General features: G+C 40.4%; 1 protein-coding gene across 2 annotated transcripts; it reads left to right on the top strand.

Annotated features, from left to right (window-relative positions):
• Positions 1-89: 89 nt before the first annotated feature.
• On the top strand, positions 90-12,557 carry LOC132502806 (tigger transposable element-derived protein 1). 2 transcript variants are annotated; one of them, XM_060118990.1, is made up of 2 exons: positions 90-2,748; positions 12,488-12,557. In XM_060118990.1, exon 1 carries the CDS (start codon positions 938-940, stop codon positions 2,711-2,713), a length of 1,776 nt encoding a protein of 591 aa, XP_059974973.1. In that variant the 5' UTR covers positions 90-937; the 3' UTR covers positions 2,714-2,748; positions 12,488-12,557. The 2 variants fall into 2 exon arrangements, with proteins under 2 accessions (XP_059974973.1, XP_059974972.1); XM_060118989.1 differs by having other exon boundaries at positions 12,456-12,499.
• The last annotated feature ends 3,519 nt before the right edge of the window (positions 12,558-16,076 follow it).

Genomic DNA, 16,076 nt, shown 5'->3' with positions numbered 1-16,076 from the left:
GTCACACAACTCCTCCCATCACGTGCTGAGGCCGGTCGTCCGTCGTAGAACTACGAGGCCCAGCGTGCAGCGCGCCGCTGTCCCATGAATCCCAGTCAGGCGTTTGGAATCCCGACGTGCCTCGCGGGAGTCGTGGACTGTGGTCCCAGCATGCTGTGCGCGGTCTGGGGGTTGGAGTTTGGTGGGCGCCGGCATCCCCGCGTCGCCTTGGGGTGCGTGTTTTGGGGTCTTCTCGGGGTCTGGCCCTTCCCGCACTGTCGGAGTCGCCTCGCCGCCGTTCCCGCCTGGGGAGGCCAGGTGCACTGTGCGCAGGGACCGGGAGCCACTGTGGAGACAAGCCGAGCCATCAGGGAGGAGTGGGAGTGGTCGTCGGCGGGGGCCTTCAAGGTCTTTCTTGATAGGATTTCTGAAGAGCTGCACTTTCTCTGGTGGGATTTGAACATAAGCACCTGTCCCAACGGCAGAGCCCCCAGGTGCATGAAGCAAAAGCTGACGTAATTTAAGGAAGGCAGACAGCTCAACAGTAGTACGTGCATAATTTTGCAGCACTTTGCTTTCTTCCGCTTCACAGATACTGCGGTTTTTTTTTTTTTACAAATTGAAGGTTTGTTGTAACCCTGCATGGAGCAAGTCTGTCAGCACCAATTTTTGCAGCAGCCTTTGCTCACTTTCTGTCTGAGTGTCACATTGTGGTAATTCAAGCAAACTTTTCCGTCGTTACTGGTTACGCTGATCTGTGATTGATGGCCTTTGGTGTTGCTGTTGTAGTTTTGGGGCGCTGACAGCCGCGCCCAGGTAAGGCAGGGAACTTAACTGATAAATGTGTGCGTTCTGACTGCTCCACTGACGTGCGTTCCGTGTCTCAGTATCTCTCCTCGGGCCTCCCTATTCCCTAAGACGCAACAATATTGAAAATAGGCAAATTATTAACCGTACGATGGCCTCTACATGTTCAAGTGAAAGGAAGAGTCGCACGTCTCTCACTTTAAATCAAAAGTTAGAAATGATTAAGCTTAGTGAGGAGGGCCTGTCGAAAGCTGAGATAGGCCGAAAGCTAGGCCTCTTACGCCAAACAGTTAGCCAAGTCGTGAACGCAAAGGACAAGTTCCTGAGGGAAGTTAGTAGCGCTACTCCAGTGAACACACGAATGATCAGGAAGCGAAACAGCCTAATTGCTGATATGGAGAAAGTCTTAGTGGTCTGGATAGAAGATCAGACCAGCCATAGCATCCCCTTAAGCCAGAGCCTAATCCGCAGCAAAGCCCTAATGCTCTTCAACTCTATGAAGGCTGAGAGAGGTGCGGAAGCTGCAGAAGAGAAGTTTGAAGCTAGCAGGGGTTGGTTCATGAGGTTTAAAGAAAGAAGCCATCTCCATAATGTAAAAGTGCAAGGTGAAGCAGCAAGTGCTGATGTAGAAACTGCAGCAAGTTATCCAGATCTAGCTAAGATAATTAAGGAAGGCGGCTACACTACACAACAGATTTTCAATGTTGATGAAACAGCCTTATATTGGAAGAAGATGCCATCTAGGACTTTCATAGCTAGAGAGGAGAAGTCAATGCTTGGCTTCAAAGCTTCAAAGGACAGGCTGACTCTCTTGTTAGGGGCTAATGCAGCTGGTGACTTGAAGTTGAAGCCAATGCTCATTTACCACTCCGAAAATCCTAGAGCCCTTAAAAATTACGCTAAATCTACTCTACCTGTGCTCTATAAATGGAACCACAAAGCCTGGATGACAGCACATCTGTTTACAACATGGTTTACAGAATATTTTAAGCCCACTGTTGAGACCTACTGTTCAGAAAAAAAGATTCCTTTCAAAATATTACTGCTTATTGACAATGCACCTGGTCACCCAAGAGCTCTCATGGAGATGTACAGTGAGATTAATGTTGTTTTCGTGCCTTCTAACACAACGTCCATTCTGCAGCCCATGGATCAAGGAGTAATTTCAACTTTCAAGTCGTATTATTTAAGAAACACATTTCGTAAGGCTATAACTGCCATAGATAGTGATTCTTCTGATGGATCTGGGCAAAGTAAATTGAAAACCTTCTGGAAAGGATTCACTATTCTAGATGCCATTAAGAACATTCGTGATTCATGGGAAGAGGTCCAAACATCAACATTAACAGGAGTTTGGAAGAAGTTGATACCAACCCTCATAGATGACTTTGAGGGACTCAAGACTTCAGTGGAGGAAGTAACTGCAGATGTGGTGGAAATAGCAAGAGAACTAGAATTAGAAGTGGAGCCTGAAGATGTGACTGAATTGCTGCAATCTCATGATAAAACTTTAACAGATGAGGAGTTGCTTCTTATGGATGAGCAAAGAAAGTGGTTTCTTGAGACAGAACCTACTGGTGAAGATGCTATGAAGATTGTTGAAATGACAACAAAGGACCTAGAATATTATATAAACTTAGTTGATAAAGCAGCGGCAGGATTTGAGAGGATTGACTCCAATTTTGAACGAAGTTCTACTGTGGGTAAAATGCTTTCAAACAGCATTGCGTGCTACAGAGAAATTGTTCACGAAAGGAAGAGTCAATTGATGTGGCGGACTTCACTGCTGTCCTATTTTAAGAAATTGCCACACCAACCCCAGCCTTCAGCAGCCACCGACCTGATCAGTCAGCAGCCATCAACATCCAGGCAAGACCCTGCACCAGCAAAAAGATTACGACTCACTGAAGACTCAGAGGATGTTTAGCATTTTTTTTAACAATAAAGTATTTTTAAGTTAAGGTATGTATGCTTATTTTTAGACATGCTATTGCACACTTAATGGACTACAGTATAATGTAAACATAACTTTTATTTGCATTGGGAAACCAAAAATTTGTGAGGCTTGCAATATTCACTTTACTGCAATGGTCTGGAACTAAACCCGTAATATCTGAGGTAGACCTGTCATGGTCTTTAGTTGGATCTCTCTCTCCCTTTGTTCTTCTCTCCCCCCATTTAAAAATTATGTAAATTATGTACATACCAAAGACTGTGTAACCCTAAAATGAACATATCCGCCGATCTAAAATCTAGAACATGACCAATATTGTTACAACTACCTATGCACTCCTTACCATCCCATCTTATCTCCTTGATTCCCCACCAGACGTATCTGCCATCCTCAGCTTCATGTTTGTCTTTCTCATTTTGTATGGTGTTTTGCTGCATTTGTATATATGTATGCACAAAGATACTGTTTAGTCAAACTTTTTTTTGAGGTTTATAAAAATGCATCATGTTTTAAAATCTGAATGGCTCTTTCATTCATCACTATGAATCCGAATTTTATTCATATTATTTTATCTGGGTGTAGTTTATATATTGAGACTTCTAAATAATAGCTCATTGTGTGAATATACCAGGATGTATTTACCTGTTATCTTGTGAATGGACATTTGGATTGTTTTCACTTTTTGATATTCTGAAAATTGCTACAGTGAACATACTTCTGCGTGTTTCTTGGTGTAATGAGTTAAAATCTGAGGATACGTGCATAAATGTGGAATTGCTGAATCAGGATATGCAAATGTTCAGATTTATGAGATAATGCAAAAATGGTTGTCTCAGTTTATATTCGTACCACATTCTCAACAACTTGGTATTATCAGACTTCTTTATCTTTGCCAAGCTAAATGAAAGTCTGTGTTGAAATTAAGTTGTGGTTTTAATTTGCACTCTTCTGATAGCCTTTTGGCTTAGTATGTTTGCCTGTTTTTTTTAATTTACCTTTTTTGTTTTCTGCAAAATGTCTATTCAAGTTTGTTGCTCACCTTTCTATTGGGTTGTTTGTCTTTTTCTTGTTGAGTGGTGGTAGTTCCTTATGGTTTCTGAATACAGATCCTTTACTGTTTATATGTTACTCATATCATTTACCAATTTTTGGCTTGTCTTTTTCATGATCTTTTGAGAACAGAAGTCCTTAATTTTAAGAATGCATTCCCTAACCTGAGGTTATAAAGATAGCTTCCTTTTTTACTCCTAAAATTTGTAAAAGTTTGCCTTTCACAGCCAAGTCTTTAAATAATAAGAAATGGATGTTTTGTATATGTTGTAAGGCAGGGATCTGATTTCTTTCCCATATGGGTAACCAATTATCCCAGCACTATATATTGAAAAGCTTACCTTGTTCTCACTGAGCTGTGGTGCCATCTCTGATACAGAGTAAGTCTCTATAAAGGTATGAGCTTATTTTGGACTTTCTATTCTGGGTTGTTCTTGTATCATCTTAATTGCTGTAGCTTCATAATAAGGCATGACATTTGGGAGGGCAATTGCCCCACAGTAGTTTACTTATTTAGAAGTTTCTTTAGAAGTTTTGTGGCTATTCTTGGCCTTTGTTTCATAAAGTTTTGAATTAATGTGTCAAGTTTATTGATAAAACCTGTTAGAGTTTTGATCAGAACTATATGGAATCTATAATTCAGTTTGGGGAGAAGTGACATCTTTGTGATTTGAATCTTCCCATCCACAAACAGTATATCACTCCAGTTATTTAGGCCCCCTTTAAAATCTTCCAATAAGGTTTTATAATTTTCTGCATATAGGACTTGCACATTTTTGGTTAGATTTATTCCTACTTTATTTTTTTGTTGTTGATACTTTTGTTGATACATGATACTTCTAAAAAATTGATATTTTCTAATTGACTGTTGGTGGTATATAAAAATGCAGTAGATTTTCGTGAACTGATCTTATACCCATTTACCTTAATAAGTTCTTTTATTTTAAATAGTATATCAGTAGATTCTTCAGAGTTTTCAATGTAGGAGTACATGTCATTTACAAATAATTGTTTTATTACTTCCTTTCCAAGTTTTATAGCTTTATTTCCTTTCTTGTCTTAATGTGCTAGTTTATCCCTATACTGCAATGATCAGTTATATAACAGGATCAGTTATTGTGGTATCCTTGCTTTATTCCACATTTTAAGGGAAGTGTTTCCAACATTTCCCCATTAGGAAAGATGTGTGATGAGCGTTTTTTGTATATTCATGATCAGGTAAAAGAAACTTCAATCTATTCGTAGTCTCTTAAAAGATTCTTATGACTATTTTAGAATATTATCAAATGCTTTCTGCATCTTTTGAGGTGATCATATAGCTTTCTCTTTTGTTAAAATTATAATACATATGCATATATATGCATATAATATATATGCATATATATGCATATGTGAACATATACACATATGCACACATAATAGATATATGAATTCTGTTTATGTAACTAAAATTATGCATTCCATGTTTATGAGTGAGAATAGTCCATATGTTTCCTCTTCTATATTATCCTTATTTAACTTGATTTCAAGGCCAGTAGGTGTCATGAGATGAGTTGGGGAGCTTTTCTTTTCTGTTTCTAGTTATATTTCTGAAAGTTTTTTTGTAAGTGTGGAATGATCTGTTTCTTGAAAGTTTGGTGTAACTAGCCTTTATAACCTTTTGGTCTTGCTATTTCCTTGTGGGAAGATTTTACCCTGATGATTCCATTTCTATCCTAGTTATAGGTCTATTCACACCTTCTATTTCATCTTGAGTCATTTCGGAAATTGCATTTTCTAGGAATTTTGTCAATTTATTTGGATTCATTCTTATTTCTAGCATCTTAAATTGGATGTTTAAAGCATTAATTTTAGCCTGTCTTCTTTTTAAGTAAAACTTCAATGCCATTTGTATGCTATTGCATGTATCACTCTTGCTTCATCTCACTAGTCTGGATATATAGTTTTTTCATTACCCGTCATTCAATTATTCATTTATATCCGTTATGATCTTTTTATTTGACAAATGGGTTATTTAGAAGTATATTTGAAAATGTCCAAAGCATGGGAATTTTTCTCCATCTTTTTATTGTTGAGTTCTAAGTTAATTGCATTATGGTTAGATAACATAATCTGAATGATACTACTTCTTTGAAATTTAATGCAGTTAACATAATTCTGGTATATGGTTAATATGTACTTCAAAAGAATGTGTCATCTTTCCTTATTGAATCAGGAGTCTATATCTACTCAATAAGTTAAGCTTGTTGAACGTGTTATTAAAATTTCCCATGTTTTTTTCCTGATTGACCAAGCAATGATTGAGAGATATATGTTGAAATCTCTCACTATGATAGTGGATTTACCAAATTCTCTCTGTAGTTTTATTAATTTTGTGTGTGTACACACACACACACAATTGTATGCATACATACACAAACGGGTTGGGGGCAGAGGTTGTTATTAAGGCATACATGTTAAATTTTTATATCCTTGAGGAATTGAAACTTTTTGTTATGTAGAGCCCTCTGTATCCTGAATTATGTTTATCTATTAAAATGTTTTTTGCTTGAAGTAATATGACTGTCTTAACTTTTTTTTAAAAATAAATGCTTGCCTGGTATATACTTCATTTTTACTTTTAGACTTTTTACACCTTAAGTTTAGGTATTCTCTTATAAATGGCATCTAGCTAGACTTTTATAATTCATTCTGACAATCTCCATCTTTTAGTTGGAAAGTCCAGTACATTTACATGTAATCTTCCAATTTTTCTTTGGATATCTTTTCTCCCTTATCATCTTTTTTCCCTTTGGGGATATATTGAGATCTGGTTTTCTGTTTATTTTCTTATACATTTTCTTACTCCATTTTTTTTATTTTGGCGATCACCATTGAAGTTTTCCCCTTGCATATTGTGATTTATAGGAGAAATGTTATTTGGTCTTCATCCACAGCGCCTGGATCACATCTCCCAGAACCCTTGGAATTTCCTGAGTGATAAGAACAACGGGGTAATATTTGGTCTCTTGCCCTTAGTTCCTGAAAACACTTTCAGTAGGGCCCCACCTAAGGGTAGGGGCTGGTTGCCAGGAGAACCAACCAAATTATTAGAGGGTTAGAATTTTCACCCCATCCCCACCTCCACCCTGAACTCCAGGGAGGAGAGATGGGCTGGAGGTTGAATCAGTTGCCCATGGCCAATGAGTTAATCAATTGTGCCTAAGTAACAAAGCTTCCATAAAAACCCAAAAGGACAGAATTTGGAGAGATTCCAAGTTGGTGAACATGTGGAGACCTGGCAGAGTCATGCACCTGGAGGGAGCATGGAAGCTTCACGCCCCTCCCATACACCTTGCCCTGTGTATGTCTCCGATCTGGATGTTCATCTGTATCCTTTCTCCATATCCTTCTGTAAGAAACTGGTAATCCAGTAAGAAAATGAGTTTTCCTGAGTGCTGTGAGCTGTTCTAGCAAATTAATCCAACCTGAAGCGGGGAGGGTTGTGGGAACCTCTGATTCATAGCCAGTTGATCAGAAGTACAAGTAACAACTGGACTTGTGATTGGCATCCTTAGTTGGAGGGGGTCATTGGGATCTCGAATTTGTAACCGGTGGGTCAGGAGCATGAAACCCGGGCTTTTGACTGGAGTCTGAAGTGGAGGGCTGTCTTGTGGGACTGAACCTTAACCTGTAGAATCTGATTCTATCTCCAGGGAGACAGTATCAGGATTGATTTTGAATTCTTGGACATCCTGCTGGCATCTGAGAATTTCTTGTTGGTGTGGGGAAGCCTACACACACATGCACGCATGCGCGCGCGCGTATTGGAATTGGGTCCAGGAAGCCAAAAGAACCTTGTATTCCTAACTTAATAAATTTAAAGTGAATATTCCAGTTTCCTTCCAAACAATATATAGATCTTAAAACACTATACCTCTGTTCTTCTCCAGACTTACACACTATAATTGTCTAATATTTCAGTTCTGCCTTTTTACAATTCCCAAATCTGACATTATTTTCTAGATAATGTTAGTTTTGCTTTAACATATATTTACCAATTTATTTCTCATCATTTTTTCCTTAACATTTCATATCCTCCTTTTTTTTGGTAACAATTTATTACAAAAGAGATACATTCCAATGAAAATAAACAGGTTCTACTAAAATGATGGATACCTAAAATATTTGTATAATAATCTACATATGACATGTACATGTCATACACATTTGTATATACTATGTTGTAAATAAATCACATCTTATCTCTGGGATTAGGGCTCACCTTGGAGTATATTCTTTAGAATTCCTTTAGTAAAGTTCTGTTGGAGTTAAACTCTCAGTTTCTGTTTATCTGAGAATGTTGTATCTTGCTCTCATTGTGGAAAGGTAATTTTGGTAGACATACAGCTATAGAGTGACAGTGGCTCTTTTCATGTAGAAGACATTTCATTAGATCCTGGTTTCCATTTTTTATTGTTGAAAGTCTGTTAATCTGGTTGTGGCTTCGTAGGTGATAGGTCTTCTCTTTGTCTTTGGGGTTCTGTAATTTTGTTTCAGTGTGTCTAATGGTAGGTTTCTTTTTGTTTATACTGTTTGAAATATATTGTAAATTCATGGATTTAATTAATTCTTGACAATTCTCGAGCATTATCTCTTTAAATATTTCTCTTTAGTCTCTCTGGAACTCTGAGTAGATATTTGTTGAAATTTCTTATTCTATAATCATCTCTCAATCTTTTAAAAGTTTTTCCTCTTATTTCTCTATCCAGCATTCTGGGCAATTTCATCAAACATTGGCTGCAGTTTATTAATCTCAGTTCATCTGTGTGTAATCTGCTGTCTAACTCATCTTTTGAAGCTTTACCTCAAAAATTATTTTTTGCATTTATGGAAGTTCTGTTTGGATATTTTTCAAATAGGTCTGTTCATTTATAGCCTATTTTTACAATGCTTGCTTATAATTTTTGTAATTTTCTTTTTTCTTTTATAGGTTCTCACCTAATTTGTCAGATTCTGATTCTGATCATTTGAATAATTGATGTCTTTGTGGGTCTGAGTCTGTTTTGTATTTGTAGTTGTTCCTACCCATTCTTATTTATAGAAGTGTGTTTCCTTTTATGGTTGGTGCTGTTTGTGAGCTCATATTGGGTTGATAATCTGTGGAGATCCTTGTGACATTTGCTATGGCGAGAGCCAGAGGGCCGAAGATGGGGACACTTTGGATCCTTCCAGGGTAGGAGCCTAGAGTTCACCTCTCCTGCTGTGCCAGGAGCCCAAGGCTTACCCTCCCCACCTCTGCAACCTTAGGTAGTTCTGATACTGGCAAGTTCTCTGAGGGCAACCCTGCGTCTTGTATTTTCTTACTGGAGTTCCCTCCCTGGATCCCTCATTAGGATTTCCTTGACTTGAGAGAGACTTCAGGATGTCCCTTACTTCCTTCAAGCCCAACACTGACATGGAAAATTAAGTCCTAGACAAAAATCTAATTGTTTTGTAGTGTGAGGGGCCCTTCAGAGTTTCTACACTGCCATACCACCCAAAGTGGAAATCCTTCTCTTTGATTTTTCTTCCCTGTCTGTTTTAAACTGGATCAAATGACCAAAGGAGAAGACATTCCCTTTCTCCCCACCCCCCTCCCCTCCTGTTTTTTCCCCCTCTTTTTCCCCACCTGGTTTTCTCCCTTTTTTGGTCTCTATTTCAAGGTCCTGGTCTTAGAGGAGTCATGTGCTCACTGTCCCTTTTGTTTTGGTGAGTGGGGCAGAGGAAGAAGGTGGAAATAGAGAAAGTTCCTGTTAGTGGAAGAGCACTGTTGACATGTCTGGGAAAAAGATGATTGTGACCTAAGAATTCTAAGTCATTTGGAGGAGAAACCTCCATAAGATAAGGTATTTACAGACCACCAGTACATCTGCATATAGGATGTTATTGCAGGATAGATGAGAATAATTGTACTGTACAACACAATACACAGACCAATTAAATCTGTAACGCGTGTAAGTCCTGGGACTGTTCTAGCTTAGCAACGATTTACTGACTCTTTGTACCACTCCCATAGGCTTGGCTACATAGCGTTTTACTTTCAGTAAAATGGCTCCTTGAGAACAGACGAATAATGAAAACCAAGTTATTTTGGCTGCAAGGAACATTCTACCATTTCTTTTACAAAGAGGGCAGTAGTTCACGTGGTGTGCATGTTGGGAAGGAAAAGACAGCCGGGGACACTGAAATGGTTCTCGTGCTCAGGAGAAGGCAGTCTCTAGGGATGAGGACGTTTGTGGCCCTGTTACCACGAGAGCAGCCGGTGTGCTGTGCGGGCTGGTTTCTCACCGTGAGTCCCTTTAAACAATCCCAGAAAAATACCAGAATAGAGGGTGTACATCAGAACCTGCACACATGCCTGGCGAGACCTTCCAGGATGCTTCTCAAACGAACCGTGACTTTTTCAGGAGCATTTCCCAGCCCTTCGGAGCAGCTAGGTAATCATGAGAGAAGAAATAGACAGGTTCTCCCTGCTCTCTGTATTGTTTTACTTCCCAGTAAAGGGAAATGCTATGAAGTCTGCTTGGTTCTACTGGAATAGCCACGAGATCACGACTCTAGTGACTGTCCCCGGAGTTAGAAGAATTTGGTTTTCTCAGCACCCTCGCCGGGTAAACTGCCCGTTACGGTGGGGTAGAGACGGAGCGGAAGCATTTTACGGCTGGAGCCTTCCCATACGGCTCGGGTTTAATTTTTTTTTTTTTTTTTTTTTGCGGTAGGCGGGCCTCTCACTGTTGTGGCCTCTCCCGTGGCGGAGCACAGGCTCCGGACGCGCAGGCTCAGCGGCCATGGCTCACGGGCCCAGCCGCTCCGCGGCACGTGGGATCTTCCCGGACCGGGGCACGAACCCGTGTCCCCTGCATCGGCAGGCGGACTCTCAACCACTGCGCCACCAGGGAAGCCCCGGGTTTAATTTTTTAAATTATTATTTCAAGCTGGGTGTGAAGAAAACATAGTTTACAGTGAATCTGATTCACAACTCCAAGCCACAAGTTTTCATTTGAAAATTTATCAGGTTCAGAACGAGATAGTCAGCCCTTCTCCTGGACGGAGAGTCAGCTTTTCTAGGTCTGAGATGGGCCCAGTGCATTACATGAGAGGGAATGAGTTAACGGGCTCTGCCTTGTTCATCTTATCTCACATATTCCCTCTGGAACAGCAGGACAGCAGGCTCCTGACCACTGCATATTATAATGTTTGCTTTGCTGCTGCAAAAAGTATATTTTTGGGGAAAGTGAACATGAGACTCATTTGATTTTACATCATCAGTTGGGTGTAAAAAGGCTGTTAAAAGAGAACGCAAGCCTTTATAGGCTGAATGCAGAGAGTCCGTGCAGCTTACGGAGGATTTCTTCTGTTTATTTTTTAAATTCCTATAGGAGATTATTGATGCTTTATTTGACTTATGGGTTTAAGAAGAATCTATCATTTAAAGATGTGTGCTGAAATATTTTACAGATGAAATAATAGGATACCTGGATTTATTTCTAAATAATCAGGTTTAGTGAATGGTACATATGATTGAACAAGACAGGTTCTGTACTGATAATTGCTGGAGAAGGGTAAGAGAAACGTCAGTATTTTTGCATGTTTGAAAACTTTCATAATAAAAAGTAAAATGTTCTGTTAGGGGAAATAATCTTCCTGCATAAATTCCGCGTGTAATTTGCGTACACATTACCTCCTGATATGCTTCTCCTCTTATGACTGCCAAGTTTCCATCACAGCCGCTGGAGAGAGAGTTTATAAAAAGCAGGTCCCAAGATGACGGTCTTAGTGTAATTCACATCAGAGAGTGGGTTGGAGTCCTCGCCTGTCAATCCATCCTCTGAATCCAGCACAAGACAGACATGAAAATATACTATGGGGTTGAGAGAGTCCTTAACAGGAAGAAATCTCTCTCCAGTGACTCTTTAAAATGTTATTTTGTGTTAAATTTTATGATCTAGACCGTGAACATCCTAGAATTTCAAGTTCTGTTCATTGATCTTTATGTCTGTCCTTATGCTAACACCAGATGATCTTGATTTCTGTAGCTTTATAGTAAGTTTGAAATCCAATAGTGTAAATTCTCCAACTTTGTTCTTTGTCAAAATTGTTTTGGCTATTCTAGGTCCTTTTCATGTCTGTATAATTAATAGGATCAGTTTGTCAATTTCTACAAAAATATGCTGGGATTTTGATAATGATTGCATTGAATCTCTACAATTTGTACGGAATTGACTTATAAATAATATTGAATCTTTCAATCTATGAGCATTGGATGTCCCTCCATGTAAATTTTCTATAATTTTTCTCAGTGATGTTTTATAGTTTTCAGTGAATTAATCTTGCACTTCTTTTTTTACATTTAATACTAGGTATTTTATTCTTTTTGATGCTATCGTAAATGGAATTATTTTCTTAATTTCATTTCAGGTTGTTTGATGATAGTACAGTTGACCCTTGAACAACACGAGGGTTAGGGGCACCAACCCCCCGTGCAGTCACACTGTGTATAACTTTTCACTTCCTCAGAATTTAACTACTGATACCCTAATGTTGACTGGAAGCCTTACCGGCAGCATGAACGGTCGATTAACACATGTTTTGTAATGTTATGTATATTTATAGGGTTTTTTTCTTTTTTTTTTGCGGTACGCAGGCCTCTCACTGTTGTGGCCTCTCCCGTTGCAGAGCACAGGCTCCGGACGCGCAGGCTCAACGGCCATGGCTCACGGGCCCAGCTGCTCCGCGGCATGTGGGATCTTCTCGGACTGGGGCACGAACCCGTGTCCCCTGCATCGGCAGGCGGACTCCCAACCGCTGCGCCACCAGGGAAGCCCGCGTGGTATTCTTATAAAATGTAAGCTAGCGAAAATAAAACTTTATTTAAAAATCATAAGGAAAATACATTTATAGTAATATGTGAATTTATTTTAAAAAATCAGCATGTAAGTGGACCTTCACAGTTCAAACCTGTGTTGTTCAAGGGTCAACTGTATATGAAAATAGAATTGATTTTTGCACAATGGGCTTGTATCCTGCAATCCTGATAAGCTCATTTATTAGTTCTAGTGAGTTTATTTTGTTATATTCGAATTTTCTTTATACAGGATCAGGTCATCTGTAAATAGACAGTTTTATTACTTCTTTTCAATCTTCATGCTTCAGTTTATTTTCCATTCTCTCATTCTCTTCCTTCCTTTTTGGTGGAGCAAGTATTGCTCTCTACGACCTCCAGCACGACGTTGAGTGGGAGTGGCCAGAACAGATATCCTTGCCTTGTTCGAAGTCTTAGGAAGGGAACGCACGTCACTGACTATGATGTGTAGGTTTGTTTACATGCCCATTATCAGGTTGAGGACATTCCTTCCTTGTTTATTGAGAGATTTTTGTCTGTTTGTTTCGTTATGGATAGGTGTTGGATTTTGTCAATGAGATTTTTCCACACCTATTGATTGATCGGTTTTCAGATGTTCGTTCAACCTGCATTCCTGGGATGAATTCCAATTGGTTGTGGTTTATAATCCTTTTTATATGCTGCTAAGATTTTGCTAAGGGTTTTTATATTAAAGTTCGTGAGAGAGATTGGTGTGAAGTTTTCTTGTAACGTTTTGTCTGGCTTTGGCGTCAGGGTGGTAGTGGCCTCGTAGAATGAGTTGGGAAGGGTTACCTCTTTTTTTCTGAAAGAGCTTTTCTCTAAATTTTTTATGGAATTCACTGTTGAAACCATCTGGGACTGAGCTTTTCTCTGGGAAGATTTAAAATCACCAATTGAATTTCTTTTCTTGTTATAGGTCCATTCCAATTTTCTATTTCTTCTCGAGTCAGTTTTGATCATTTGTGTCTTTCTAGGAATTTGTCCATTTCATCTTCATTGGTATAAAGTTCTGAATATTTCCTTATAACCCTTGTCAGTATGGTTGGTCATGACAGCCCCTCTTTCACTGCCAGTTTTGCTCATGTGTCTCCTCTCTTTTTCCTGGGCCAGTCTAGCTCAGGGTCTCTCAACTTGAGAATTACTGACATTTTGGGCTGAAGAAGTCTCTGTTGGGAAGGGCTGTCCTGCGCAATAGAGACTCTGGCTGACGTGCAGATGGGCTTCGAGGTGTGTGATGTGAGGGGAACGTAGCGGGAGCAGGTCTGGGCAGGGGAGAGGTGAAGCTGTGTGGCCGTCAGAGCTGTCCCCAGACGCTGCTCGGGCTTCTCCTCCGGCCCTGCTCAGGCCCCCATGGCTCTGGCTGAGGCACCGAGGTTGGAGGGGCTGCCCCGCTTCTGCAGCAGGGGGGCAGCAAAGCCCTCCTGGGGGGTGGATCGGGGCTGGAGCTTCTCTGACCCCACGGACGAGGGCACCTTCTCCTAAGCGTCCAGATGAGGGAGACAAGCTTAGGGCACGAAGACCTGAGCTGTGCCCGTAGCAGAACTAAGGTCACGTTGGCTTCTCTGGAGCCCTTGGGGCCACGTTTCCAGGCACTGCAGTGGGAGCACGCTCCCGGTAGAGTGGGAGGCCACTCCCAGTGCCCTCCGTCCCAGAAAATGTGCTGTGCACAGAAGCGTTTGTTTTCCACTGTATCCACACCTGTAGCTGCATGAGGCTGAGGCTGCATGTCAGCTGGAAAATTAACACTTGAATCCTAAATAATAATAATGACTGTTTCTGGTTATTTTGAATCCACTGACAAAGACCTTTACAAAATAATTGCACTGATCAATCCCCTATGAGTTACAGGGGAAGATTCTTGAGTTGGTGTGTGATGAGAACATTAGTGGGAATTCTGTAATGGGGTTCTGTTTAGTAAGTGTAATTGTAAGGAATATATCGTGTTAAACTGCCTGACGTAGCGTCTTGTAATAACACATGGTTTCCATCAAGGAGCAGATGTTTCTCAGCCTCCCCTTAGAATAAAACATCATAATTTAACCACACCCACCAACTTTACAGTGAAGCAAAAGCAAAGCACAGGCTGCACATTTTAGATCTGTGTAATTGCAGCTTGAAAGCCCCCCCCCTTTTTTTAGGGTGAAATGGCCTTAAAAAGAAACAACTTTTTAGAATATCAGCCAAAGGAATCCTGGGAAAATTGTGTTTAGCAGGAACTGTAGCTGTGGTTTACAAACAAACAAATGAAGAAACTGATTTCTATTTAAGACTTCTGGCCCCTGGATGTAAACTTCATGTCCCCAAGACAAAGCAGAGAAAAAGACAGCCTCGCCACCATGCTCTAGGTAATTTAACTTCACCATAAGAAGGCAGAGACAGTCTTTTCTCTTTCTGTTCATATTCAATCCTTTCACAATTGTTCTTTTTTGAAAATCGACATATAATTTCTACCATGTAATTCATCCCTTTAAAGTGTACAGTTCAGTGGGTTTTAGTATATTCAAAAAGGTAAGCAACCATCAGCACTCTCTAATTCAAGAACTTTTGTCACTTCCCCGAAAAGGAAACCCGGGGCCTAAAATGTTTAGCAGGAGCTCGCTTCTCGGTGTAATGAGAGGTCACTGCCACTAGATGGAGACATTTCTTCAGCGAATTTCTCTGCGAAGCCTCGTCCTGAGTTGTGCTCCGGTGGGGACGGCAGGGCTTTGGTGCTGGATTTCAGGGTCCTCGCGCTTCTCTAAAGGCAAACGTTGTTTTGTCAAGCAATTTCCCCAGATTGCGACGCTGAGGCTTTTTAGGCAGCATAGGGACAAACGTGTTTTAATGTATTCATTATATATTTATTCTGTATTTGTTTGAATGTGTAATAGAAAAAATACAACAAATACATTAAGGCCATGATGTTATTTGTTTTACTTAGGATAAGGACACGTTTTTTTGTTTTAAAAAGGATTACATTTAAAATTAAAGAAAATTATTCAGTAACTATCACAAGTGACATGTGAATATGGCAAAAGCTGTGTGGGTGCTCAGGACACTGGGCTTTGGGGACAGTGCTGGGAGGGTTCAGTAAAAAGCCCTTAACCGCAGCAAGAAGGGGAAGTTTCATCTCCAGAAACGAACGATCCTCTCACATATGGACTGAGAGTCCTCCACCTGCCAATATGCGGGGAATCATCCCAGCTCTTACGCTCAGGCTCTCCCAGGCCTCTGAAGCGGGAGCCCCTGGATTTAGTTTATGCCTTCAGATAGCCGTGCAGGCGGAGAGCTGCCCTCAGCCATCTGGAGCCTCCTCGCGCTGATAGCTCAGTTGGGAAGCGGGCCCTTTGTGGAACTAGAGGCCCACCTCTGCATGCCTGGAGCCCTGTCTGGGACTGGGCACACGGTGGGATCCGGGAGGAT

Source organism: Mesoplodon densirostris, chromosome 15 (assembly GCF_025265405.1).
Source record: "Mesoplodon densirostris isolate mMesDen1 chromosome 15, mMesDen1 primary haplotype, whole genome shotgun sequence".
NCBI lineage: Eukaryota > Metazoa > Chordata > Mammalia > Artiodactyla > Ziphiidae > Mesoplodon > Mesoplodon densirostris.
This window is presented reverse-complemented; position numbering and strand designations above follow the sequence as displayed.